This window comes from Thermobia domestica, chromosome 8 (genome assembly GCF_964235325.1).
Source record: "Thermobia domestica chromosome 8, izTheDome1.hap1.1, whole genome shotgun sequence".
NCBI classification, from domain to species: Eukaryota; Metazoa; Arthropoda; class Insecta; order Zygentoma; family Lepismatidae; genus Thermobia; species Thermobia domestica.
The window spans coordinates 278,159,914-278,186,790 of NC_137461.1; the positions used below are offsets into that span (position 1 = coordinate 278,159,914).

General features: G+C 36.4%; 1 protein-coding gene across 1 annotated transcript in view; it reads left to right on the forward strand.

Moving 5' to 3' along the window:
• Nucleotides 1-26,877, forward strand: part of LOC145693648 (MFS-type transporter SLC18B1-like) — a 121,992-nt gene that overhangs the window by 52,399 nt on the left and 42,716 nt on the right. The window contains exons 2-4 of the mRNA XM_081769852.1: nt 1,374-1,469; nt 4,524-4,597; nt 14,197-14,344. Of these exons, the coding sequence (XP_081625978.1) occupies nt 1,374-1,469; nt 4,524-4,597; nt 14,197-14,344 (318 nt within the window). The remainder of the gene's footprint in view (nt 1-1,373; nt 1,470-4,523; nt 4,598-14,196; nt 14,345-26,877) is intronic.

Sequence of the window (26,877 nt, forward strand, 5' to 3'; positions counted from 1 at the left end):
ATAAGTCGAATGTTTTACTGAAATTATATTTTTCATTTGTTAGATCAAAATTAGAATATGCGTCTATTATATGGAACCCCCACACGAAGAAAGACTCTATTAGAATAGAAAGAGTTCAAAATAAATTTCTGCGGTTTCTGGTGTACAAGAGAACAGGCATCTTCCCCACATATGAAAATAGTACTTCTCTTAATGAAAATTTTAACACAATGTCTCTCAATCACAGAAGAGTGTTAAATGACATGATATTCTTGTACAAAATATTAAATAACAAATTAAATAGTAAGGATTTGGTCTCTGCCTTTCATCTCAGGGTACCCAATGGAAACATACGTGTGGGCAATGGAAATTTCTTTTATTGTAAGAAATCTCGAACAAATGCAACAAAACAGTCACCAACGTGGAGGATGGGTGCAGTCTACAACAAACTGAGTAAATGTAAAAAACTTCTCGATATACACAGTATGAGTCAGAATAGATTTCGCAAATATATTATAGATATTCTATGTAACTCTGGTATGAACACTGTAATTGGGTAGAATAACCTGTTGTGTTCTTCTTCTTAAATAAATAAAATAAATAAACATGGCCGTAGATGCCGAGAGCCCAGAAATCTAACTCCTAACTATATACCCAACCAACAATTGGTGCAAATTATGTTCTTTGAACACACAACATACACTATCGCTATTATATTGGTTAATTTTTTAAGAACAAAGAAAATTTAAACCTTTTTATTTTGGTCACTCAGTCAGCGCTAGAATTTCCCTAGATTTTGACTTTTTATCGAAAAATCCCTTTTTGCTAAATTTTTCTACGAAATTTCCCTAGATTAGGGAAATTTCCCTTAAACTACGAATACTGCTCTACAGTACCGCCAAATTAGCAGTGTTGCCAGCCTAACATATTTATATTAAAAAATAGCACAACATCAGGTCTCGGACCGACCGCGATCTGCGGCGGCCTGCCGTCGAAAATTTGGCGAGCCGAAGGCGGTTTAACGCGGCGGTGCCGTTACGAAATTACACGAATGCCGCAATTTTAATAAGGTAATAAGCGGTAATAAGGCGACATCCACCGTTTCTCCTCGTCTGAACCGCTAGTGCCAGCTTGAAACCAACCGTACTGCTATTAAACAGCCACATGACCTCTTTATAATCACCAGTACCACCATTAACCCGCCACATGGGCTCCACTCAAATTAGTCTTATTTGAGTGGAAGAAATGAACGAGAAGATATGATTGAAAGTACCTCTCGCACTAATATAATTATTCTTTCTTATAATCGGATACTTGAATTAACTTTACCAAATAAAACTGTGAAGATTAAGCACTTTGCATTGCTTATTAATGCGATTTTTTTTCCTTTTTAGGCTGAGAAGAAAGGAGCATCTGCTACCGAGTATGGATTAGTGTTTGGTGTCTTCGAACTCGTTGTGTTCCTCATCAGTCCAATCTATGGAAAGCATGTAAGTACTAATATACTCTGCTAGAAGAATCTTAAAGAAAATCACATGGTACCGTATCCTTTTATCATAGTCAACCAACATCTCTTTGTGACGTTGCAGGTTGCATAAAAGCTAAGGGAATGGTATGCATATATTTTGTCCTTTTGAACGGACATGAATAACCACCGTTAACGCGACTGTTACTCGTTAAGATGTCAAAGGATTGACTCAACGAACTCAGTCCAGATAGTTGCAATAAGAAAATCTATGTATCCTTGTGTTATAGGGAACCAACATTTGATACTGTACAGGTTGCATAGAAGCTAGGGGATGTTATGGTAAACGAGATATGAATAGAGAAACTCGATCGAGATAATTGCAATAAGGAAAGTTACTTATCCTTGTATCATAGGCAACCAACATTTCTTTGACTCCGTGCAGGTTGCATAGAAGCCAAGGAGATGGTATAGATTTGGTCATTTTGAACTGGATATGGATAACCACCGTTACTTGTTAAGATATTAATGGATTGATTCCATTAACATACTAGGCTAAATAACCACCCTAGCTGTCTAATGCAAAGAACAATTTCAAAACTTCCGCTTTCGTTCAAGAGCTCTCCTGTAGAGTAAAGAACGAAATACTGTGATAGTCCTAATGTTAGATTTTATTTCGAGTCAAATATAAGTTTCAGTTTACTGGTATAACTGTACGAAACATCAGAAAATGTGGAACTAACTCTTAAGTTTACTTGTAAACAATTATATGTGAAGAACTGAATCATGATGTAAACTCTGTTATAGAATCATGTCTGTGAATTCTTTTTATACGCTGAATGCAGCTTCAATTACTGAATCAGAACTCATTATGAAAAGCTGCCACAGATATACTTTTTACCTTCTAAAGTCCGAAATTTGTTCTGGAACTTCTTTATTCAAGACTCGGAATAGTTTTATTACTGCTCATGTCCACGAGTTTTTAGATTGTCAACCTCAGCAAAGATACTGATATAAAATCTTAGGTAATTTTAAAGAGAGTTCAGTTCAACCAGCTTTGAGATGCACTGCACTCGCACCTTTCTGAGTGCGAACCGTGGGTACTCAGAAAATAAACGACACAACATCTATGTCAGTTGTCATCATGAACATAGCTTAAGTTATGTACTCTTCGTTCATCAGACTTTAATTTAAACAGTATTCTTTTCAACTTTAACATAACCGAAACGGAGGGTGATAGGATAGTAAAGGATTATTAGCAATCATTACTTCATCTCTGAGATGGTACTTAATCCGCCTTCGTCTCTGAAATAGTATTTAATCCGCCTTCGTCTCTGAGATGGTAGTTAATCCGCCTTCGTCTCTGAGATGGTCTTAACCCGCCTTCGTCTCTGAGATGGTACTTAACCCGCCCTTGTCTCTGAGATGGTACTTAACCCACCTTCGTCTCTGAGATGGTACTTAATCCGCCTTCGTCTCTGAGATAGTACTTAATCCGCCGCCAATCAAGACAATATCAGGATTGGAGCTGAATGACAATCAACAGCATGGAACTGGAGTAGGACCTATTAGTCATCATCAGAATTTACTAGGTATATGTCAGAGAAATCTGTTTGTGTTAGACTTTTCCCGCTGCATAACACACACTTAAATTCACACTCTAAATTAAACTCTATTAAAACTATTTGAAGTTGAATTTGTGACATTTCATTGTTGTATCTCTCGCAAACACCCCAACTTAGAACCTAGAATTAGGATAAATCTCATACGAGGCACCCGCAGAAAGTAACTTTCCGACCCGCCCCATAGCTAAGAAACCGTATGGTGCGCGAAGCGACTGCGTGTACGTGAGAGAGTAAGGTCCTAGCATGGCGCATGCGCCAGTGGAACTTCCCTAGTGCTTTAAATAGTGTTGTTGCAGTGGTTGAAGATGGACATTGCTATTCCAGCTCTCGCCGCGTGTGAAGTGCGAGCAGTGGTCAAGTTTTTGAATGCACAGAGCATAGCACGGATTGAAATCTATCGTCAACCGTATCGTTGCAAATATATCAATGCTGATGACCCCATGCTCCTTGCTTTGTGTTCAGGAGTCAGTTGCTTCGGCACCCACGTGGCACACAACTTCTTGAACAACAGGCGCTCCTTCGCAGTGGTATGCAATAAGGAGCGGGAAATCTGTGGGAACTGACCGCTGAGTTCCGTTATTGTGAAGCGACGATTCTGCATGATGCGTTCCCGAACAAGGTCCACAATGTGATGCGATGACGATTGGCCTCCCACTGCACTCGTCATGCGCATTTTTGCCTTGTAAGTCATATATATGGAGAACTACTTATAGTGTAGCCAAACCCAAACTATCACTTAACTTCTTATATAACTGTGCTTATTCCGCAGAAAATATAAAAACTCGATTTAGGGGCCGTTCGAAAATTTTGTGGCTACTAATCCAATTGGTACACAAGATACAATATATTGCAATCAAAATTTTCTTGTAGTTCTTATATCTGGAGAACTATATATAATGTAGCCAAACCCAAACTGTCACTTAACTCACTATGATATGTTTATTTCGTACAAAATATGAAAACTCGAATTAGGGGCCGTTGAAAAATGTTGTAGCCCTTGATCCGAAAACTATTTATTGGCCAAGATCTTGCTCAGGCGGGGAAGAGAGAGGGAAGGAGTTACAACTCCGAAACCCTGTTGCGTATACCATTCATTGGAACAAATAATAAGATCACTAGCGGGGAAGGGAGAGGGAAGGAGTTACAACTTCGAAACCCTCTTGCGTATACCATTCATTGGAACAAATGATAAGATCACTAGCGGGGAAGGGAGAGGGAAGGAGTTACAACTACGAAACCCTCTTGCGTATACCATTCATTGGAACAAATGATAAGATTACTAGCGGGGAAGGGAGAGGGAAGGAGTTACAACTTCGAAACCCTCTTGCGTATACCATTCATTGGAACAAATGATAAGATGTACTAGCGCAACTGGCTTGTCAAAAATACGATAATACTTGATTTTTTGAGACAAGGAGAAAGTTGTATGATATCATATTTCTCTTTCTTTTCAGCTGAACCGAATAGGACCAAAATTTCTATTCAATGGCGGAATTTTCACTACAGGAACATGTGCAATACTTTTTGGGTGAGTACGCTGAAAGAATATAAATTTTACTCTTTTCCATGTTCTTTATAATCATATTACATAATATCTTCTTGTCAGAACCCAACAATGCTATTTCGTAAAGTATATGATCCTGTAACCTGTTTGTAAAGACAATGGCATTATTATTATTATTATTATTATTATTATTATTATTATTATTATTATTATTATTATTATTATTATTATTATTATTAATAATAATAATAATAATAATAATAATAATAATGATAATCTTTCATTTCGAAAACTTTCTTCTTTCTTTTTAAGCGTACGCGCCTTTGGAGTGGGAGATCCTGGTTCTATTCCCAGCGAGAGCTCATGTGGTTCGGATTCCACGTTAATCAGTAGGTCCATATCCCATATAGCCTCGCTGCTGAAAGGGACGTTAAACTCAAAATCAATCTTTCTTTTTAAGGATTTTTGATATCTGTATATACAGGGTTCTTCCAGGTGCCAACTTGGAATCGAAAATCGAATCGTGACAATTGGAACAGAACAGAAAGGTGTGCGCGTACTTCGTGAGGTAATTCATAACATCAAAAGAATGTAAGAAGTCCTGTTGTATGCTGTCGAATTCCGCGTCGTGTATGTTGTGAACATCTTACTGTTCCATTTCAATTGTCAGGATTCGAGTTTCAATTCCAAGTTAGCACTCCTGTCACTCGTACACGACACGGAATTTGATAATATGTAGGAAGAGGAGTTTTTGTCTTCTTTTGATGTGATTAATGATCTCCCGGAGTTAGTGGACTCCTTTCAGGTTCACCCGGTTTACATATATACTTTTCATACTTTGAATATAACAGAGAGGGAAACCAAAATTCTAAGAATGAAATTAGCTCTGCCTTTTGGTCGAACGCGTCTTGAACTAAATTTGTTGAAAAAAAATCTGCATTTTCCTCTAATTCCCCTTTTCGGGTATGTGATACGAACATGCGAATGGTACTGGTTGGAAGGTTGCTTTATTCTGATGAGAATGCGGCACGAACCAAAATTTTAGAATAAACAGCAGTAGCTAAACAGCTTAACCAATTGGAGCTTCTATCCTTAGCCAATTGGAGCCAGTTTCTACTTTGTGTTCCTATCTCTGCAAGATCCATCTGCGCCTAGGTCTTCCTAATGGTCGTTTTTCGATGGGTCTTCCAGTCAAGACTATGAAAGCGTTTCTACTTTCTTCCATCTTAGCTACATCACCTGCCCACCTAAGCCTCCTAGACCCTGACAATGTTGGGTAAACCGTATAAATTATGTAGTTCCTCGTTATGAAGTTTCCGCCATTCCCCATTCCCGTTCCTCTTGGGTCCGAATATTCTTCTCAGAATCTTGTTCTCAAATACTTTCAGTCTATGAAACAGCAGTAGCTGCTTGGCTCAAAGTCTAAAATTTACCTTAAAAATCCCAAAAGGGATGTGCGTGGTTTGCAGAACGATCAGAAAAATTGTCCCTTCATCTACATTCGCAATTTTGTTCACCTATATATTAAATCCAGGATATTACAGAAAAAATTGTCAAAATATTTTGGGAATAGATTCCTGATACCATAATACGAAAAAAAGTTCGTATGGACCCATGGTCAGAAGTGCGTAATTTCGTAGCTATAGAGTCCCGAAAACGTGAAAAAATGGACTTTAAGGGTCCAGAATTCCACTACTATAGGACCGATCGAGTCGGGTCAAGACATCACTGAGGAACTAGTATGTAAACTATCCAAATATCCATATTTCAGAACCTTCGGTACTTGCACAATCATTTTTAGAGGGACTGTTTAGAAGTACTTGATTACTCTCCACCTACCTCTCTAAAAATTGGTACAGTATTCTCAAACATGGATATTTGGATAGTACACATACCAATTCTTCAGTGATGTCTTGCTCCGCAGTGGCGTAACTAAAGGCTTGGAGGGACTCCCCGCAAACAATGTGGAGTGGGGTCCCTTCTCCTACGTCCCACTTCACGATTTGGGGCCCCCTAATGGCTTGGGGCTCCCCCGCAATGCGGGGTGTTATTTACGCCCCTGTTGGTCCGACTACGGTAGGTCCCATAATAGTGGAGCTATCAAGTTTAAAGTTCACTTGTTTCACGTTTTCGGGACCGTATAACTCCGAAACTATCCACTTTTGAGCACAAATCCATATGAACTTATTTTCTTACTTAGATGTAAAGAAGCTGTTCCCAAAATATTTTGACACGTTTTGTAACACACACTATATATATATATACAGTGAAACCTGTCTTTAGCGGAATCGAGCGGGACTTGCAAAAATTTCCGTTAAAGTCAGGTTTCCGCTTAGTGGAGGTAGACCTTTCCTTTCTTTAAAAAAAAAAAAAAAAAAAAAAAAAATACATGCTTATAAAGGGGCATACTAGGAAAATATATTGCTGTACGTACATTGTTCGATTACAGTACTTCTTTCTTCTACGAATAAATGCAATAAATAAATAAAGAAATAAAATGAATACAAAATATGCTATGCACACGTTTTCTTTATTTTTCTAATAGCCAAGCAAGGTTTTCTATGTACATTGCTGCTTGGCTGCTTGACTTTCCGCATATACTTTAGGCTGAGAAATTATACTAAGTGAATCAGAATTATTTTTCCGTAAGGCAAATTTTTGCAGTTCCTTTAAACATCTGAGAGAATCTTGATATGTATTTATTCTACACTCTTCTTGGAACTCGGTATCGTATTCCTCTTCTTCCTCTATCTCGTTTTCTTCTTTCCGACATTCCGTATGATTCTTGATTAAGTTGCGGGGATTAAGGACAATTTGTGGAGGTCAATATGAGTAGTGGTTGGGGAAGGTCAACACTGTCCAGAAATATTTAACAAAAAAACGAACATTTTATCGCAGACAGTGTAATGTATATGTCAGGGGCGGATCCAGGGGGGGCGGATCGGGAAACTTTATTTTATATATATATATATATATATATATATATATATATATATATATATATATATATATAAAACCCATCCCAAAGTTTGTTGCCCTTAAAAGTAGCAGTATGACAACCCACCGCCCCCCCCCCCAGAAGTCGGTCCTGGATCCGCCCCTGGTATATGTCTCACAGAATGTCTAAACATCTTTTAAACGCTGTAGTCCGGAACTCAGAATTTTCCGTTAAATGTTTATTTTTCTTTCCGTTGTCCGCATAACACAGTTTCCGCTTAATGAAGGGAGTTTTACATGTTTTGTTGTCCAAAATTCATGGGACCGTGAAATATTTCCGTTTAAGACAGTTTTCCGTTTAATAAAGGGTCCGTTGAAGACAGATTTTACTGTATATATATATATATATATATATATATATATATATATATATATATATAATATGTTGGTGCTGATAATTGCAGGTATCTTTATCCACATTGATCTCTAATAATCAGGATTTTCCACAAAATCTAATTATAAACAACATTCTGCTTGAAGGTGTTCGTGACTGAATTCTTCCTATAGGTTGTCGTGACATTTAGTGGGTAGTAAACATAGAAAAATAATTTATTTTAATATTTATTCGTTTCTCGGATGAAGGAAATTCTTTAAATAGGAGACAATTATTATTTAGTGGTCAACCACTAAACACTGTATTTCTAATACAAAAATAAAAGAAGGGAAGAAAAAAAACTAGTCTTTATACTGGATTTTCCCCAGTCGTGCTTTGTAACTGAACAATCATTCTTTTAGTTTTATTTTTATTATTATACATTGCGTACAAATTCACCTGACTTGAATGTGCATTCCAGTTGTCTCTTTTTGTGCTGGTAACTCCGTTTAGCATCTAAGATAGGTTTAGATCTGTCAAATAAACAGAAATGATCACGTGCTATTGATTTTTTTCTTTTTTGTATTTGATTTTTTTATTCTTTTTTTTTTTTTGTTTGTTTGTTTTTGTGTCCCTGTGCATGGGGATTTTCCGTACGTCCGTTGTAATGAGGTTTTAAACATTATTATTTACGCATGAAAATAGCATTGACAGGTTCATGGAAAGTCCAAAGTAATTTGACAAGAATAGCCAACGAAAATCTTAAAGTAAGTTGGTCAAAGCTATTCGCTTCGTATAACCGTTTGCTGTTGTGCCAAATATTTTGTTGTTCACGGCTTAAGTAAGATAATCACTCTGCTTTAACAAGACTTATTAGTATATTTTATACAAAGACAATTATAATTGATATTCAAGTCTTGATTTAAACATTCGTGTGTCTTTTATTGTATGGTTTATTCTAGATAAACTGATAGGAGATGAAAACAAGTTTTCTTCGCAGTACTCTCACGAACATAGTCCGATAAACGTGAATTTTGTCTTTCCAAGCAGAGATGGGATGGTAATTAAAACTTGACCCATCACCCACCATGACCCATGCTGACCTACTCCGATCCACCACCCACCATGACCCACTCTGACCCACCAAAACCCATTCTCATCAACTCTGACCCATGATCCACGCCCTCCTCTCAAAAGAATTTACACTTGTAATAAAACAAGACTGTGAAATTATCACTAATCGGAGTTTCAATATCTACAGTCAAACGCTCAAGCAGCACTCTGTTACAATACCAGTAGATCTGACCGTACGATATAAAATGGTAAAGTGTTTTCCATTCTCCATATTATGATGAATTTCAATCCAGTTGTCATATACAATTATTTCCTTGTTGAATTACACATACTTTTCAGTCGAAAATAGGATGAAATTTGAGTTTCAAATCAAGGGCAACGTAAAGGAAAAGAACTGTAAAATTCAACTGTGTCTGAAGAGTCAAGTAGTAAGTCCTATTGCTATTATTAGAATTACAAGTATCAATATCCAAAATTGCCTCTGAAGTTCTTTTTTCACTTAGATATACTCATCACAGATACGTATGTGAAAACAAATGAAAAAGGAAGAAAATGGAAGCCACAAAAGTAAATCGTACACAAATTCACCAGTGTTCAGAAGGTGCTATCTACAATGCATTGAGCAAAGTGGGTAGGTGGTTCAGAGTGGGTTGTGGGGGGTAGGTAATTCAGAGTGGATCATGGTGAGTCAACGGGGAGTTGGGTCACAATGGGTGGTGAGTCACAGTGGGTCACGTCCTGTTGACTCACTGACCCACTCACAAATCTTGATCCGGATTCACTGTCCCACTCCATCTCTGCTTTCCTCCCTGCACGGAGAGGTACAGAAAATGTATATAAATATGCCTGAAGAATTGAGTATGACATTTATAAAAGCTGTACATGTTTTAAAATACTATCTTACTGAGATAAGTAACATACCTGTTAATGTATAAGCAAATTTATACACAACTGTCATAAATTCCAACATATCTTCATGACCCTGACTACTAAAACAGCGCCAGAATTTGGAATTGAACGAGTACTTACCCTATTCATGCAGTAATGTCATATTAATGTGCAATTCAATAGCTAATACAATCTCTACGGGAAACGCATCAGAGCCCGAACATATTTATAATAACTGTGGAATTTGATTACAAAAGCAACAGGTATCTTATTCAGCCCTCTTATAAACAGATGCATTTTCATTGAAAATAAGAAAAAAAAAAAAGTCCTAGAATTTCAAGAGGATTGATTTGATTCATATTCTCTTCCAACTATAAAATGAAAGAACCATGAAAATTAAGTTTACAATGAGTTAGTCCTTATTTAGATATTCAATTTTAAAACACGATTGAAGTCAAATTTTAAGACAGACAAATAATAATAATAATAATAATAATAATAATAATAATAATAATAATAATAAAACTTCTTTTAAAGACAAAAATGATAATTGTTAAAAGCGGAGATTGATAGTTGCTAAAGAAACCAACCATGTCATCTTAACATTAGGGGCAAGCGAAGTGGGGTTTAACATTTAGATTTTATACAGTACTTTATCTTAATCTCTTTCAATTTCTGTCAAGTTTAGCTCCTCGTTTTCTCTTCTGCAGTGGCGCAAAGTTGGCATGGGTCAACGAAAACTTGACTCACTGACCCATTGTGACCCACGACCCACCATGACCCGCCACCCACTCAATCCCATCACCCACCATGACCCGCTGTGACCCATCACCCACTATAAACTACTCTCACCCACTATGAGCTACTCTGACCCACCAAAAATATATGGTCATCAACTCTGACACATGATCTACGGCCTCTTCTCTACTGACTAGAGTTTACGCTTGTAATAAAACAAGGCTGTGACATTATCAGTAATCGGAGTTTGAATTTCTACGGTCAATCGCTCAAGCACCACTCTGTTACAATTACGGCAGATCTGACCTTTACGATATAAAATGGTAAAGTGTTCGTTAGTGTGGAAATTGAAGCACTTCGAGGTGGGGGGGGGGGGAGATGCTGTGTTCCTAAAATATACTTGCACTAGGAGAGTATTCTTGCAAGTGTCAATTTCTCAACGCATTCCAAAAGAAACCTTTATTTGCAGAAAAATACCCCTGTAGAATATGGAAAAGGTTATTGTTTCACAGTTCACAGTATTTTCCTCACAAAAGACTTGAAAAATCAGTTTTTCATAGCGTATAAAGGTGCTCGGGTACCCTCTGTGAGAGCATCTCCATAAAGTATTCTCATAGTTGTAATTTCTGTAATCACCAAAACACCTCGTTAAATTTAAGTTACCAATATGTTTAATTGCAATTATTATGAATATTTATTCCAAGTAGTTTACCTTCTAGTTTTTAAAAAGCGAAGAACAGAATTATTAAGAATTAGGTACAAAGTTCAATAACACAAATAAGCTATTAGTAATGCAAGTATACATTTTCCATAACTCGTAATTTGGCACCTTAAATTTGAAATCAGGTTTCCTGTTGGTATCTAGAACTTTTTCGTGGTAAATCATCCGCAGCGAAATCCTCCATCTTTCAGCCAAGAAATAATTAGCTCTTCTACTTTAAGCTTGTCTAACTGTGGGCCATTAACATTGATGAACAACAAGTTAGACAATGTTTGAGGACTTAGTCTATTTCTAATATCAGTCATCTGTAAGTTCATAAGGGAAAATCACCGTTAGCACTCTGACGTGGAAATAGGTAATACTTCTAATTGGTAATACTGTCTGTAACTCCTTACCGACAATCTATTCGTCAGACTTATAACTCCGGAAATTTGATAACTGACTTTTCTTGATCAGTTTTGAAATACTCAGCGAGAAGTATCAACACACTATTACCGTACATCTTTTCCATATCGACCATGTCAGTTGGCCATATCGGCTCATGGAGAACAGAAACTTGATCTACCACACCTTCAGTAGGGAATCTTGCGCATTATCAATTAAAACATGATAAACTGATGATTTCTTATTTGTTTATAAATTTAATTTTTGTAATTACACATCAAGGTTTGATGTCGTTACCAAGTTCCCCCTCGTAGAAAGAAAAACGGGGACGAGGTTCCGGGGAAGTGTTCAGAGCTGCCTGGGAGTTTGCCCCCATTCCCCCTTCAATTACCACACTAGTGTTTGTCATGGGCCAAATTACGATGAATTTCAATTGAATTATCATAGTATAATTATTTCCTTGTTGAATTATCGATACTTTCCAGTGGCAAAAAGACAAAATTTGAAAGTCGCAAATCATGGTAAGTAGATCAACGTAAAGGGGAAAAAAGTGTAAAGTTTTCCATATAATTATGCGTACAGTTCAAACTTAAAATTTTCGTATAGTTAAGCTCACAGTACAAATTTTATGTTTATTTTTCTCAACTTTATGGGTTGAGCAAGGAATGGATATATGAAGAGAAACACTATGTTTTTCGTTTCTGAATTAATAATTTTTCTAATTTTTTTCTTCTCAACCAAAATCGATCGTTTTCGATCATTTTTACATTACAAATTTTGCACATATAAAAAGTCCCCCCCCCCCATAAGGAAGAATTTTAAAAACTGCTAGGACACATTCTGTTTATATCCAATAAAGAGTTAATACACTGAATTTCAGCTCCGCAAGTTTAACGGTTTGCGAGATACTCATTTTTTTTTTTTTCGCAAAAATTCGGATCCCCACTAACTCATTAGGATATGTATTATAATGAAAGCGATATAAGATTCCAGTTTGGATTAAGGCCTAACTATATACCAAAAGTCATTTTATTTGACTTCGCAGTTTGGCCGAGATGATCAGGCACATAGTTAAACTCAATTTGTTATGTAATAATTTATATATTGCAGAGAATCAAAAATGTATTTTTTCCAGTACTTAGCTCCTCTACAAACTCACAGGTTGTGTGCCACGAAAGCCAAGTAGTAGTGTAAGTCCTATTGTTATTATTAGAATTACAAATATCAATATCCAAAAGTACTTGAAGTTCTTTTTCAACTTAGATATACTCACCTCAGGTAAACAAGTAGACAGAAACAAATGTAAAAGGAAGGGAAATGAAGGTCTTGAAAGTAAAACGAAGACAAATTGACCAGTCTTCAGAAGATACTATCTATAATGCAGTGAGCAGAGTGGGTCGGTAGGTCAGAGTGAGTCGGTGGGTCGCAGTGGGTCATGGTGGATGGTGGGTCGCAGTGGGTCATATGCTGTTCAGGAATTGTATCTTTGGTAGCTTTATTCTTGCATTCAAACCGGAAATATTTTTTTCCCTCTATTGAAACCAGAAGTTGCCAATCTTCCGGTTTCAATGTTAACGTAAGAAAGCGTGAAATATGTTTTGATACATATTTAGTGCATAGGTTCAATCTTTGTGTTGAAACCGGAAGTGCTAAAAGTGCCCTTGTCGCTCTAGTTAAACCGGAATTTGTAGATTCGGTTGTCCTCATAGTGCATTGCTCTATCGTAGTTCCAGAAAATGAAAGAAAACTGACTTTTATTCCTTGTAAAATTTATTTTATTGTTTCAGATCTGTTTATTTCTTTATTTAAATGTTGTCTACAAAATATTTAAGTATAACGCCCTAGATTCTGCTCTTCAGGCTCAAAAATTACAAGAGATGAATTACAATAATTGATTATTCAATGATAATGGTGCATATACAATCAATGTCAAAAGTCTGAGCACAATACTGTTTTTTTTTTTAGAATTAAAAAAAAAGAAACATGTATCCATGCAAAACCCAGTTTATTGGACTGGGGTGTAAAGTAAACATCATTACTCATATAAAGAAATTAAAGTATGTGATCTTGTTCCCAGTGAGACAAATTTCTTGAGTATGTTTCCGTTCAGTGAAAAAAATGACCCTTAACCTTGATAAGAACTTTACAAACTGAAGACATTTTTTTGACCACAATAAGTCACTTTCTTGACAGAAGACTGTGAGTCACTGTCATTGGCGCCCGAAGAAAATTTTCTATCGAGGGGCCATCTCCATGCTTGCTATATTACGTATGGTATATCTGGTATTTAATATACGTGATTTGCTATATTACGTATATATTTTTGAGAGCCAGAGGGGGGGCCTGAGCCCCACCCTGCCTTCCCCTTTGGGCGCCCATGCTCACTGTTAACTTCAATCCTCCTAATCCATTTGACCTAGTACCCGTTGATGCAGTGAATCTCTGTACATGCGCAATGACCAATGTTTGAATTTATGATTTTAAAAATTGTACTTTCTTTTGTCATAGGTTGCTGGACAAAGTAGACGGCCATTATCCTTTCATTATTCTCTCTTTCCTGATACGGATTGTGGAAGCGATGGGGAATGCAGCCTTTCTGACAGCAAGTTTTGCTATAATTGCCAAGGAGTTCCCCGACAACGTGGCCACTACTTTTGTAAGTACAATACTGCTTTATTTTAATTTATAACTCTTTATGCTGCTGTATGTCGTAATTTTGTCACTTGTTTCACTGCAAATTTTGAAAGTGATAATTAAACAAATGATGAGGTTGGGGAGTTGTCAATACCAGTTTCTGATAACGAAGCATTTGCAAATCGATAGAAGTTTCTAACATAAAGTTTATCTTACTTCATTGCAGTAATTTAATTGTTAAAATGGAATGGATACGTACTCTTCGGTTACGGGTCTGAGTTAAATTTAATATATTTCAAAATTTGTTCGAGTACAATTAGTTTTCACACAGTATTGTGCGTATATAACTCGGAGTAACTGTAATCGAAATTGAAACTCTAATCGAAAGGATTACAAATAACACTTCTATTTTTCAGAACTCTCACTATCAATCATACGTTACAGCTCGTTGTATTATAAGTGTAACAACCATTATCAATGCGTTTTCTCTTATTTAATTTAGATGGACCGATACTTTTAAATATTTGGTAGTAGTCTTAACGCAAAATGGAGTTTTGATTATTAGTTACGTGTGTTCAGGATGCACCGACAGAAGTGGTTCAAGACTCTGGATCCCCCACAACTTTTAAGTTTTAAGAAAATTAGCACAATTTGAGGGGGCAAATATACAAAATTATTTGCATTTTTTAGCCCATTCCGAAAAAATCTTCGGACCCAAAGAGAGATCCTGAGTGCCTGTTCATTTCAACTTTTTACTCTTCTATTATAATTTAGGTGGGGGCGCTAAAATTAGTGTTGTTTGCTTACACTTAAGAAATGTCTAGAACCGGCCTTGCACTGAGAGGCTTTTTCCAACCACTGTTCCTGTTTGCCGATATGATTTTGTCGTGAATTGTGTAGGCTGTCATCACCTTGGACACGCGCAACGTACTTGCCACTTTTGTCACGCACGCTACATAACCGTGCACCAGAAATATGCCCTCTATGGAAGTCAGAGAGGTTGCCCATTTTACACAATCACCGTCTATTTAATTCACTGCACATTGCCGTGTTCCTTTGTGGCTAAATGGTTAGCATTAGCGCACGTGCCTTTGGCGTGGAAGACCCAAGTTCGAATCCCGACGGTGCTTATGTGGTTCGGATTCCACGTTAATCAGTAGATCCACGTCTCATATAGCCTTGCTGCTAAATGGGACATTAAAATCAACTCAATTCAACTTATTGCATACTGCCATTCTGCTGCTTTTCACGTAGTATCCTACACACTACCAACAACAGCTTGGTGTTGAGGTCACCACCTGACCGTTGTCAACCCAAGCATCTAACGTGTTTCCATTTCCAGGTGTCGATTAAATTGTATTTATAACATTATCAGTTACAGTTTTCATTCTATCATGTTTCAAAGTTCTGGCATTCATAAACTCCATGCTTTGAGGTTAATAACATCGTCCCTTGAAACATCATTAAGTCTGTAGTCACATAATAAACCTCTAGAATATAAGTAATCTTCATTATGAATAAAATCAAATAATACTTGAATGGCAGTCCAAAAACAATCTTTATTTCAGCAGCATAGAACTAACAAGAATCTTAAGCAGTGCTGTAAGAGTGCTAACTGTCTCCATTCACTAATACAGCGATTTGAATTTTGTCTTCGTTGCATTACGTCATAACTAATAGCCAATTACGTAATGCAAACATCATGTTTTACTTGTTGATCCATTTCAAGCCTTATTACTTGATCATATGTGGAAGAAATGGAATAATACCAGACTAAGACCATAATTTCTTGAAACGTGACTGATTAAATTTAAGATAAACGGTCAAATCTGAATTTCCGTTTAACTGAAGGTCACAGCCGAGACGCTACTAGTAAACGTCTTAAGGTCAAGGTTGGATGTTCTTAATGCAAATCTGCGAGAATGAAATTGCGATATACTAGGGTGACCAACCGTCCCGTAAAAACGGGATTGCCCCGTTTTTTCACTGCCATTCCCGGTGTCCCGAAAAATTTTCCCGGGACGCTAAAATGTCCCGTATTTACGTACATTGGGTACAAAAAAACTTCCCAATCTAAAATTTTCTAATTTATATTATTATTACCTACCTATGTAATTATACTGGAGTATGTCTAATTACTAAGGAACGTCATTACGACGTTTGTGATATTGGATATGGTGGCTGCACTGTTTTCCCTCCTAGGCCTCCCCACTCCGCAGACGACAGTGCAAGGGACTGAAAGTGTTATGAAGAACAAATGTAACCTGATTTTACTCTCTGTTTCGGGCGGTGGAATATTGAGGGGCTGTCATCAGTACAATACACTGTTTCCATGATTTGATTAAGATATAACGTTCTTTCATTGACGAAAGGGAAACAAAAGTGAAATAATGCTTAAAAGTAAGAAAAAGAAAATAAAGGGAGTTGGAAACAGATGCTGAGAGTAGTTTGTTTAAATTCTGCCGGTGACATATTTTGTTGAGTGACAGATATTGATAAATGTTTCATATATATTTTAGTAATGTTTTCAAAATTTCATTTTTTGTTAGTTGCTGATAGTTACTTGTTATTTAATTAATTCCACAACCTTTTCAATAGGTTTTAAAACGAAAAAGTGTAAATTTGTCCCTTTTTTCGTGAGATACAGAGAAAGAGAAAGATAGAGAATGGAGAGGCAAAAATATATATTTAGGGGAGTAACCTATCCAAAAGTAAAAAGTTGTCCCGTTTTTTCTAGTTGACGATTTGGTCACCCTACGATATACCCACAGGAGTAACTTTAATGGGTTTCGTAATTTGATAATTGCAAGAATTGTCAAATGATGGTGTATGCAGAATATTGAAAAACAAATCTACCATATGGTTGCTGCGGCTCGAAGAAATCACAAGTTTTCAGGAGAAGCAAAAAACATTTCGAAGTCAAAGTTTTCAAAATATATACGGAAACACTTGAAAAATGTAATAAAATTGGTTTTGCGTATATTATGCACTGGACATTGTTGTAGCTTGCTTCAGCAATATTATATTACTATTTTTGTGTTTCCGTAGCACCTTTTGTGTCTTTAAAGCACATAGAGGATTTGTATACATTAATCAATACGTACATGATGAGAATCTTAAGCCATAATTTGAATCTATAATTTTTCATTGTTGTGGCGAAACAATTGAATATTAACTTACCACGTTATAAGGGATAACAGCTTTCAGGTTTATTTGCACGACATAACTGATTTTCGACAAAAATGTCACATAGTGGTTCTTAGGGGCACGGTGACTGTAATACCGTTTACCTTTGGTGTGTGAGGTCCCCGCTTCGATCCCTGGATAAGTAAGTGTGTGGTGCACATCATGTTCGTGGGTTTTCTCTCTGTACTCCCGTTTCCTCCCACTTACCCATTCTACCAATTCCATTATCATTCACTTGTCTTGATCATCATCTCCCGTACTTTAAAGGGGATAATCGTGGGACGTTAAACTGAAAGATTTTCATTTTGATGTTTACTTTACTTATTTTGATAATTTTAATAGCAGTTGTGTCCGCACTTAAGAGCAGATCCTTACCTTTCTTTCTTAATGAGTAAATGAGTTATTATTCTAGAACCTTCGTATAGTTCTTTTTTTGTGGAGTTTTCATTCTTAAGTATTGAGTTGGTGCAATTGAATTGTACGAATGCCGTGTAGGGGAAACTTTCAGATCCCTACAAATAACAATACTAATACTACTACTACTACTACTACTAATAATAATAATCTGCAGCCTCATATTTCTAACATCGCTTGAACAACGAAGTCAATGCTAAATCGCCGTCCTTAACCCTACGTTGCACCTGCTGGTCATTAGGAAGATTCTTCCCTGTCAAGAAGGGATTTAGATACCGGAATAGGTAGTTGTCAGTAGAAGAAATGAGTGAAGAATGATTCCAATCTGCAACTGATGGAAAGTCTGCGCTGTCCTTTGAGGTACAATCTGTGCTTTCATTATTGTGCATCACAAGGCCACAATGCGCGTTCCTTGCGGATACGTTCCAGATGCATTTCATAGCTTTTAGAACGATTCACCAGTGTGATGTATTGCCTCGAGAGAGAGAGAGACGGCGGCTTACACACACCCACATTATATACTAACGTACCATGATCATATGGGGAAACCTCCTCGCTGGTCTAGTGGTTAAGGCGTGCGCCTTGGTGCATAGGTAAGGGCACCCATGTTGTGGTTTCCAGGGGGGAAGTATAAGCGACATTTCAAATGTAGGCTCAAATTTTGCTGTAACTATTCTTAAAACATCTATTGGGTTTTTGATCTTCCCAAGTACAATTTCCTCTAGAGGGGGGGGGGCAGCGCCTCACCTTTCCCCCTGATGGGCATTCTTGGTCCTAGGTTCAATTCCTAATTGGAAGTTTGTGTCCGCGGTGACTCAGTGGTAGAGCGTTCACCTCTGGTGCTTGGGGTCCCGTGTTCGATCCCAGCCCCCGCCAAGTGGACTTTGTAGTGGACAAATACCGTGTGCGTGGGTTTCCTCGGGGTTCTCCCGTTTCCTCCCACTTTCTTCATTTATTACTCATCATCATAATGTCCTTTAGCCTAACCGGCATAATCGTGGGACGTAAAACTCAAAGATTTCATTTCATTTCATTTTTGGTTGGAAATTTGGATACCACCGTTAACTACAGGTCCACTCTTATATAGCCTCGGTGCTGGAAGGGACTCTGAACTTCGACTCATCAACGAATACCTGCGAGTGGAGATGCAGTTTTGGAAACTAGCCTGTACGTCATTATGATTCAAGCTCTGTCTGCTGTCTGTGAGATCCATTTTGAATCGAAAACGATATTCCGATGCCTCAAATCTTTCCGGATATTTCGTACTCTCAAAGTACTGCATGAGGCAAATTGAGATCCTTGTTGACCGGTACTCATCTGCCGAACTCCTTTACTCACCGATTGCGCGTAGCACTCGAATTATAGAGATGTGTTACATGTCTAGCTCTTTTGTAATTTCTCAAATACTTTTTCGAGAGTCCGCTTCCACAGTACCCCTTCGGATTTCATAAGAACATATTGTTGGTTGGTAGCCTTACGGCATATTTTACAATGTACGCTTATTCAACACTACTAATCTGAATGGTGATCATGTTGGTGTTTTCCGCGGTTCGAACACCCCAATTTCAACTCATAAAAGACAAATCAGTCGCGACGGTGTTTTTTCCCCATGCTGTTTTTTCACACGACCCTATTTAACAACGTACAGTCTAATGACTGACCAAGCACCTCCAGCCTGTTTTCAGAACATGTACAGAGTATGTGACGTCGTACGTGATACTTTAGGTCAATGCATTTCTTGCATTACACAGGGCTGTTTTCAGTGGCGGATCTAGCCTGGGGCCGGGGGGTATAGGCACCCCTAGTTTTTTGAGTGACAAAAATGATCTAAGCTAGTATTTATATATTTTTGAAAGTTTATACTAAACTCATGATATACCTGTCATAGTCTAAGTTCTGGTTGGCCACTCCACTTTTTACCTTCTAGGTTCGGCAGTGGTGGTTTTTGCCCGATTAAAACAATATTTCAGTCGCACCAGATTAATGTGTATAGACTGTCAAGTAGGAACTATGATAAACCTCATATACAGCTTCTAGGAATTATAAATTTCGGACTAATTCAATGAAATTTAATTCGTTGACACAATTTAGATTTTGCATTAAGATTTATAATGAAAGACTGATACAGAATTATAATAAAGGTAAATTCACTGATTACAGAGTACGATTTGGAAGCATATATATATATATATATATATATATATATATATATATTTCATACATCACTTATTTCTTATTAACGTTTTACAAACAAATTATTTAGCCTCATTATTTTTCTTCGAAAATTACCTGAAGATTATTGGATCAATTCAGGACCGCGGTGACTCAGTGGTAAAGCGTTCACCTCTGGTACGTGGGGTCCCTGGTTCGATCCCAGCTCGCGCCAAGTGGACTTTGTAGTGGAGAAACACCGTGCTTGTGGGTTTTCTCGGAGTTCTCCCATTTCCTCACACTTTCTTTATTCCATCATTTCATTCGTTTCTCATCATCACTGTCTCCTTTAGCCTATCCGGCATAATCGTGAGACGTAAAACTCAAAGATTTCGTTTCATTGGATCTGTTGAGAACAATGTACTCCAGATTCAAGTTTCACTTGCATTCAGTACTGTAACCAGAACAATATAGGATAAGAAGGCCAGTATATATTTTGTTGGAAGTAAGTTGATTTCACCCTTTTATTATTGACTTGTCTTTGAATGCACAGTACGCTAAATTTATCTAAACATCTGAAAAGTTAAGGAGTTTGAGCATCCCTATAATGCACTTTGCTGTAGACTTGCTTACTGCTGTCTTCATTAGTTCGTTTTACGAGAAAACTAAGAAAATGTGTCGTAAAATCACAAAATTGGTTATGCCTAAATATGATAAAATATGCCCCCACAGAATCATCGATTTTGGTTGATCTTTTTGTTTCTCCCTTGCCACATAGTAAAGGCATCACATCACTATTAAGTTATATGAAAAATGAAATTCATATTTGTGAGATGTTCGTTAGCCAATCTGCCTTTAGCGCTCTGATAAACCACGAAAAGAAAGTTTGTCTCATGTTTATGCTCTGCCGTGTACTAGAACAGTGGTTCTCAAAGTAGGGATCCGTGGGACGTAGCCAGGGGGTCCGCGACGCCACTGGTGCACAAAATGACTCGGACGATTGGAGTTTCAACTTCTCTCTTCAGAACCAAGACTGAGACATGGGCCCAATCTTAGCGTGTGATGATACAACTATGAGCTAGCACAAGATCTTCCGCTTCAAAGGCTCGATACTGGAACGAAAATGTTGGGATATGTAAATGATTCAAAGAAATGGGTGCATGTTCCTCAAAGTAATGGTTTAAATCGTATCTGGAAAATCGGCAGCAAGTAGTAGAAATTACATACAGTAACAAAGATACAAACCAAACTACATACTACACATCAGGAAAACAAGAAATATCATGTGGAGTGCCACAGGGATCCGTATTAGGTCCATTATTGTTTTTGATATACATTAACGATCTACCATGTAATATTGCTCCAGCAGAACTACCCCTTTATGCAGACGATGCTAATATCATAGTAAAAGGGAACACAAATGAGGACGTTGAAGGTAATGCAAATGAAATCCTTCATAAACTATCTCAGTGGATTAAAGAAAATAAGCTTAAATTAAACATTGAAAAGACACAAGCAATCAATTTTCATCATATCCGCAACAAACATACGCAGCCTGTTAATATTTCAATTGAAAATAACGGAATAGACTATGTGAACTCCACTAAGTTCTTAGGAATCTGGATAGATAAAAATCTCTCCTGGGATGTACAAATAACTAAACTTGATAAAAAATTAAATCAAATTTATTTCGCAATTAAAGTACTCAAAAATGTTTTAAAAGAGTCTACTTTAAAAACGATTTACTTTGGATTATTCGAGTCAAATTTAACATATGGCATTATATTTTGGGGAAATACACACAAAGCCAAGGTAATTTATACAATACAGAAACGAATAATAAGAATGATGGCGGCTGCTAAACCAAAAGATCACTGCAAACCAATATTTAAAAAATTTCGTATACTCCCAGTACCTTGTTTGTACATTTTAAATCTACTGATATTTGTAAAGAGACATTTAGAAGGTGTTCTTACGCGGGTAGAAGAAAAACATGATCATGATACAAGAAACAAACAAAACTTTTCCATTGTAGAACAACAGAACCGTATTATATGAAAAAGGGTGTAAATACGCGGGTATCATGCTATACAATAAACTTCCCAAAGATATAAAGACTAAAAAATCTGTTGCTAAATTTAAAAAAGAACTACAGAAATATTTTACTAAAACACTGCTTTTACTCGATAGAGGAATACATGAATTGCTAACAAAAAAAAAAAAAAAAAAAAAAAAAAAAAAAAAAAAAAACTACATTATCTACAGTAACCACTGTCGTTGCTTGTTTTTAGCATTTGATATATGTTCAAGGATTTCTACATACACTGCAAGTAATAATTACTCTTACTTTATTTTTAATAATATCATGCAAAATGTAATGGATAAGATGTAAGGTGTAATGTTTAATTAGTAACCTAGTGTGTGTAATTTTCATTATTATTGTTCTTTTTACTTTTGTGTTTATATAAAAATGACCTGTCCACTTCATATGCATTGCAATACAGTGCTAAGTGTATGAAAAAAGGACGAAATAAATACAATACAATACAATACAATGAAAATAAAAAGCATATAAATGAGATTTCATATAGTATACTCTAATATATGGAATTGAGTCTGTAAGGAAAATAAAGAAGTAAATAAATAAATAATAACAATAACATAATAAAAATTCTTCTACAGTCCTGTCATTTATTGAAGAAATAGTAAGCAGTACGATTTGAGCTGACATTTGTAAAGCCCAGAAATCGTTCAACAACTTCTCCATCGGGCATGACAGTGGCAGTGCTTTGAATCAGGTCATTTTGTATGTTTTGACAGTCCCGAAAACACTGTAGCAATTTGAAAATGGTTCGTAATAACTGAAGTAATTCTATAGTTCTCAATGTTAACAAAGTTTTTATCTTCCAAGTAGCCTCTGAAACTAAGTTCTTGACCAGCCAAGAACATAACTTCATCAATCACTCGTCGTACAACTTTCCTGTTATTCTTCACCTGCTCGTTACAGTCTCTTGCTTAAGTTGCTGGTTTAGTTGAAAGTCGATTCGTACTGAGGCGAAAGTTGTGAGAGAGATTTGCGATCGAATATAATTTTGTAATTGCTGATGACGTTGCAGGGCTTTCAACAAATTGTTCGTATCATCAAATCCTGATTGATTCCAAGTGTCTCTTTCATTTGAAAATAACAGACAAGGCCAGCAGTACAATTTTGAAATTTTCCTACAACCAAATCACCAGTCTGTCTTTTCGTACTGTTGCTTTTAAAATGACGAATACATCGTTTTGTTTTCGTTTGTAGTACATGTTGCAGATCGGATGTATATAGTTCTTGTGAAATTATTTCTTTTTCATCTTGAAAACTACAGGAATTAAATGATCGCCCTTTTTGAAGTTTCTAACATGTACGTACAATCTTGTGTTTCCCCCATCCTGCAATCCTCACTGACTCGCGTTGACGCTAAACTGGCCAATCATTCCCTTCCCTTTAGCACAACACATTTTCCAAACCCTCGAGAATTATGATAATGGTTCCAAGCTAGTCGCTCAGTGTTATGACGGTGCTGCAGTAATGTCCGGCGAAATGAATGGCCTTCAAAATAAAGTTAGGGATAAGTATCCTGATGCATTGTTTATTCATTGTTTAGCACACCGGCTTAATTTAGTACTCTTCAGAGTCCCAGTCAGTGCCGGCTATCAAAGAATGTAAAATCTTTTCATAACAGTAGTTTTGTTTCTTTCTGTTCAAATTCCACAAAACGGATGGCAACTTTCACAAAGTGTGTCCCACTAGATGTAATTACAATTCAAGGCTTATCGAAACAATGGTAGAGCACAGAAATGAGTTGAAGAATCTGTTCTATACTATTTTGGATAATCCACAAGAATGGGATAAAGCTACTTATATATCATGAAACCCGGGGATTTGATTCTGTGCTTTCTGACTTTAACTTCTTGCTAGTAACGTTCAGCGAAATATGTTGTTTAACGGTCTCCCTCTACGACGTACTCCAGACCAAGTCACTTGTTATAAATTACTGCATTAAAAAATTACAGGAAACTGAGGAAATTCTGAAAAACAAAGGAAGTAATTTTGATTCAGTATGGAACAATTATGACGCAAAGGTAGGCCCTCTCAGGAAAAGACGTTGCACAAATGACGGTAGTGATATGAAAACACATTGTCGTCGTTTATATTGTGAAATATGTGATGACATATGCAGCCAGATTGAGCTTAGATTCAGTAATTTGTGAACATTGACATTTCTTCAGTTGCTTGATGAAAAGAACATCCAGTAATCCAAAACTTCGTATCTATTTGAAAAGGACTGGACTGTGTTCGTCTCCTTTCAAGGAACTCTATAAACTTTGTAGTCTGATTGCCACAATTCCAGATACAAGTTCTACAGCCGAACGCTCATTTCCTGCACTTAGACGAATTCACACATTCTGCAGAAATATTCAACATTAAGAGAGACTGTCTGACCTATCTTTGACATCTATTGAAAGAAAGCTGGTGAAATTGCAACAAGCTGAAAGTGATAATAAGTTTTATAATCGAGTGATTAAAGAGTTTGACAAGATAGGGAGCGGAATAGATTTAAAATTTAAGTGAGGTAGTGGATTTTATAAGCGGTTGATTCAAGAGTTTTTCAAGAAAGAAAGAATAAACCTAAAATTTAATTTATATAGTGAATTTTATGGTCAGGTAATTGAAGAATTTGGCAAGAAAGGATGGAAAGATTTAAGCGACAGGTGAGTAGCATTATAAAATATTTCAGTTGTTTGTAGTATTTGGTACCTTAACCGTTGCTTCCCTCATTCCATAAGTCACCGACCGCCACTGAAATATATATACGAAGCATAGTTTACTCGTGGGTAAATTCCTTTAAGACTAAATTAACAAAAAATTCTCTACTTACCAATGAATCCTTCCTTGAAAAATTTAAAGATTTTGACGTTTCGGAACTCTCAGCTGTTTCCTTCCTCAGTGGCAAGGTAAAAAGGATTAAAACGGAAAGGAGATAAAAAGGAGTAAAACCAGGAATACATACCACTATATAAAAGTAACGTACAAAAAAGATCCTGAGATGAACAGAGCAGAGTGAAAAAAGAATGAACTGAATAAAGAAGAAACTTCCAAAGAAGCAAAAACTTGGATTGGAATTCCTTATTTTCCACAACTTTCAACAAAAAATCAACGCATTCTTGCAAAGCATAACATATCTGCTTTAAGTATTCCCCCAAAAAGTTTACAAAAACATCTCACTGGATTTAAAAGCTATTTTATCGATCCATTAAATAAGGCAGGTATTTACTGCGTTCATTGCGAATGTGATTCCTCATACATTGGCCAAACTAAACACAATATTAACACGCGTGTGAAGGAACATGTTAGACAATCAAAAAAGACACAAGAAGAAGACATGTCGCGTTTAACACTTCATCTAAAACAACATTCACATAATATAAAACAGGTTAAGGTAATAGGTTCAGCAAAATAAATAAATAAATAAATAAAAATAAAAAAAAAAAAAAAACAACGGGAAATTAAAGAATTGTTCTTTATTCAAAAATACAAACCTGCATTGAACCTTGATACTGGCAACATTGATCGAACTTGAGTACCTACCTTTGATGCATACTTTGGATCTGGCAATAGTGGCACAACATAGACACCGTGTTCATTGTTTTTTTCACTCTGCTCCGTTCTTCTCAGGACCTTTTTTGTACGTTACTTTTATATAGTGGTATATGTTCCTGGTTTTACTCCTTTTTATCTGCTTTCCGTTTTAATCCTTTTTACCTTGCAACTGAGGAAGGAACCAGCTGAGAGTTCCAAAACGTCAAAAAAGCGTTTAAACTTTCCAAGGGAGGATTCATTGGTAAGTAGCCATTTTTTTTTAATTTTTTTTAATTTTGAATATCCCCCCATGCGCCCATGTAATTATAATCCTTTAAGACTACTTTCTCAGAAACGACCCATGCGATTTTTGGTCACATTTCGTAAATATAATGTTTCACTATTATTCATGTAATGTTGCAATGCTGCATGAATCACTTCCATGAGAATATCCATAGGAGGTAATTTAATCTTTAAAGTTTTTTGTTTGTTTGGATTGGTTTTTAGATAGTTCTGTAAAATACCAGTCTTGCGATTAAGTTATTTTATAAATTTCACTAATAACCGTAACATGTGGCATAAATAATTTCTTAGGTAAAAATCTAGAAGAAGTAATTTACTTTTGGTGGTGAGTTTTGTCTTCAGGGGATGTTTTCCGAAAACGCCTTATAATTTTATTCGTATTTCACAAGAAAAATTTTCATTAATAACTGCAGCACAACATGATTTAGTTTAAAGAATTAGAGCAAGAAGGTTTAGTGCCGTGGTCCGTACCTTCTATTTCATTTTATTTCGAGTTGTAGGCTAGAAATATTCAGTTTGACCTTAAGGAAAAAGAAAATAAAATCTACATATGTACAGTTAGCGACAAAAGTTCTTTCCGCTTAGTTAAAATTTATTTTGGGAATAACAGTTGTATACCTGAAAGTACAGAAAATGACTCTCTTTAATTTATTGAAATTGTACTCAAATTGTCTTTCCATTGTAAAGTTATTTAAGAAAATATCATCAAACAGAAAGAACTTGTAAGGTTCACTGTATATACTGATTATACTAATCAGTAGTGTAATGCTGGGATTTTCTGATAAGTATACTCTTGAGCAGCTTCAAATATATATCGTATACTCTCCTTCTTTCGTAAATACAAAATGTGTTTACAATGGACTATTGGATGGGTATACGCA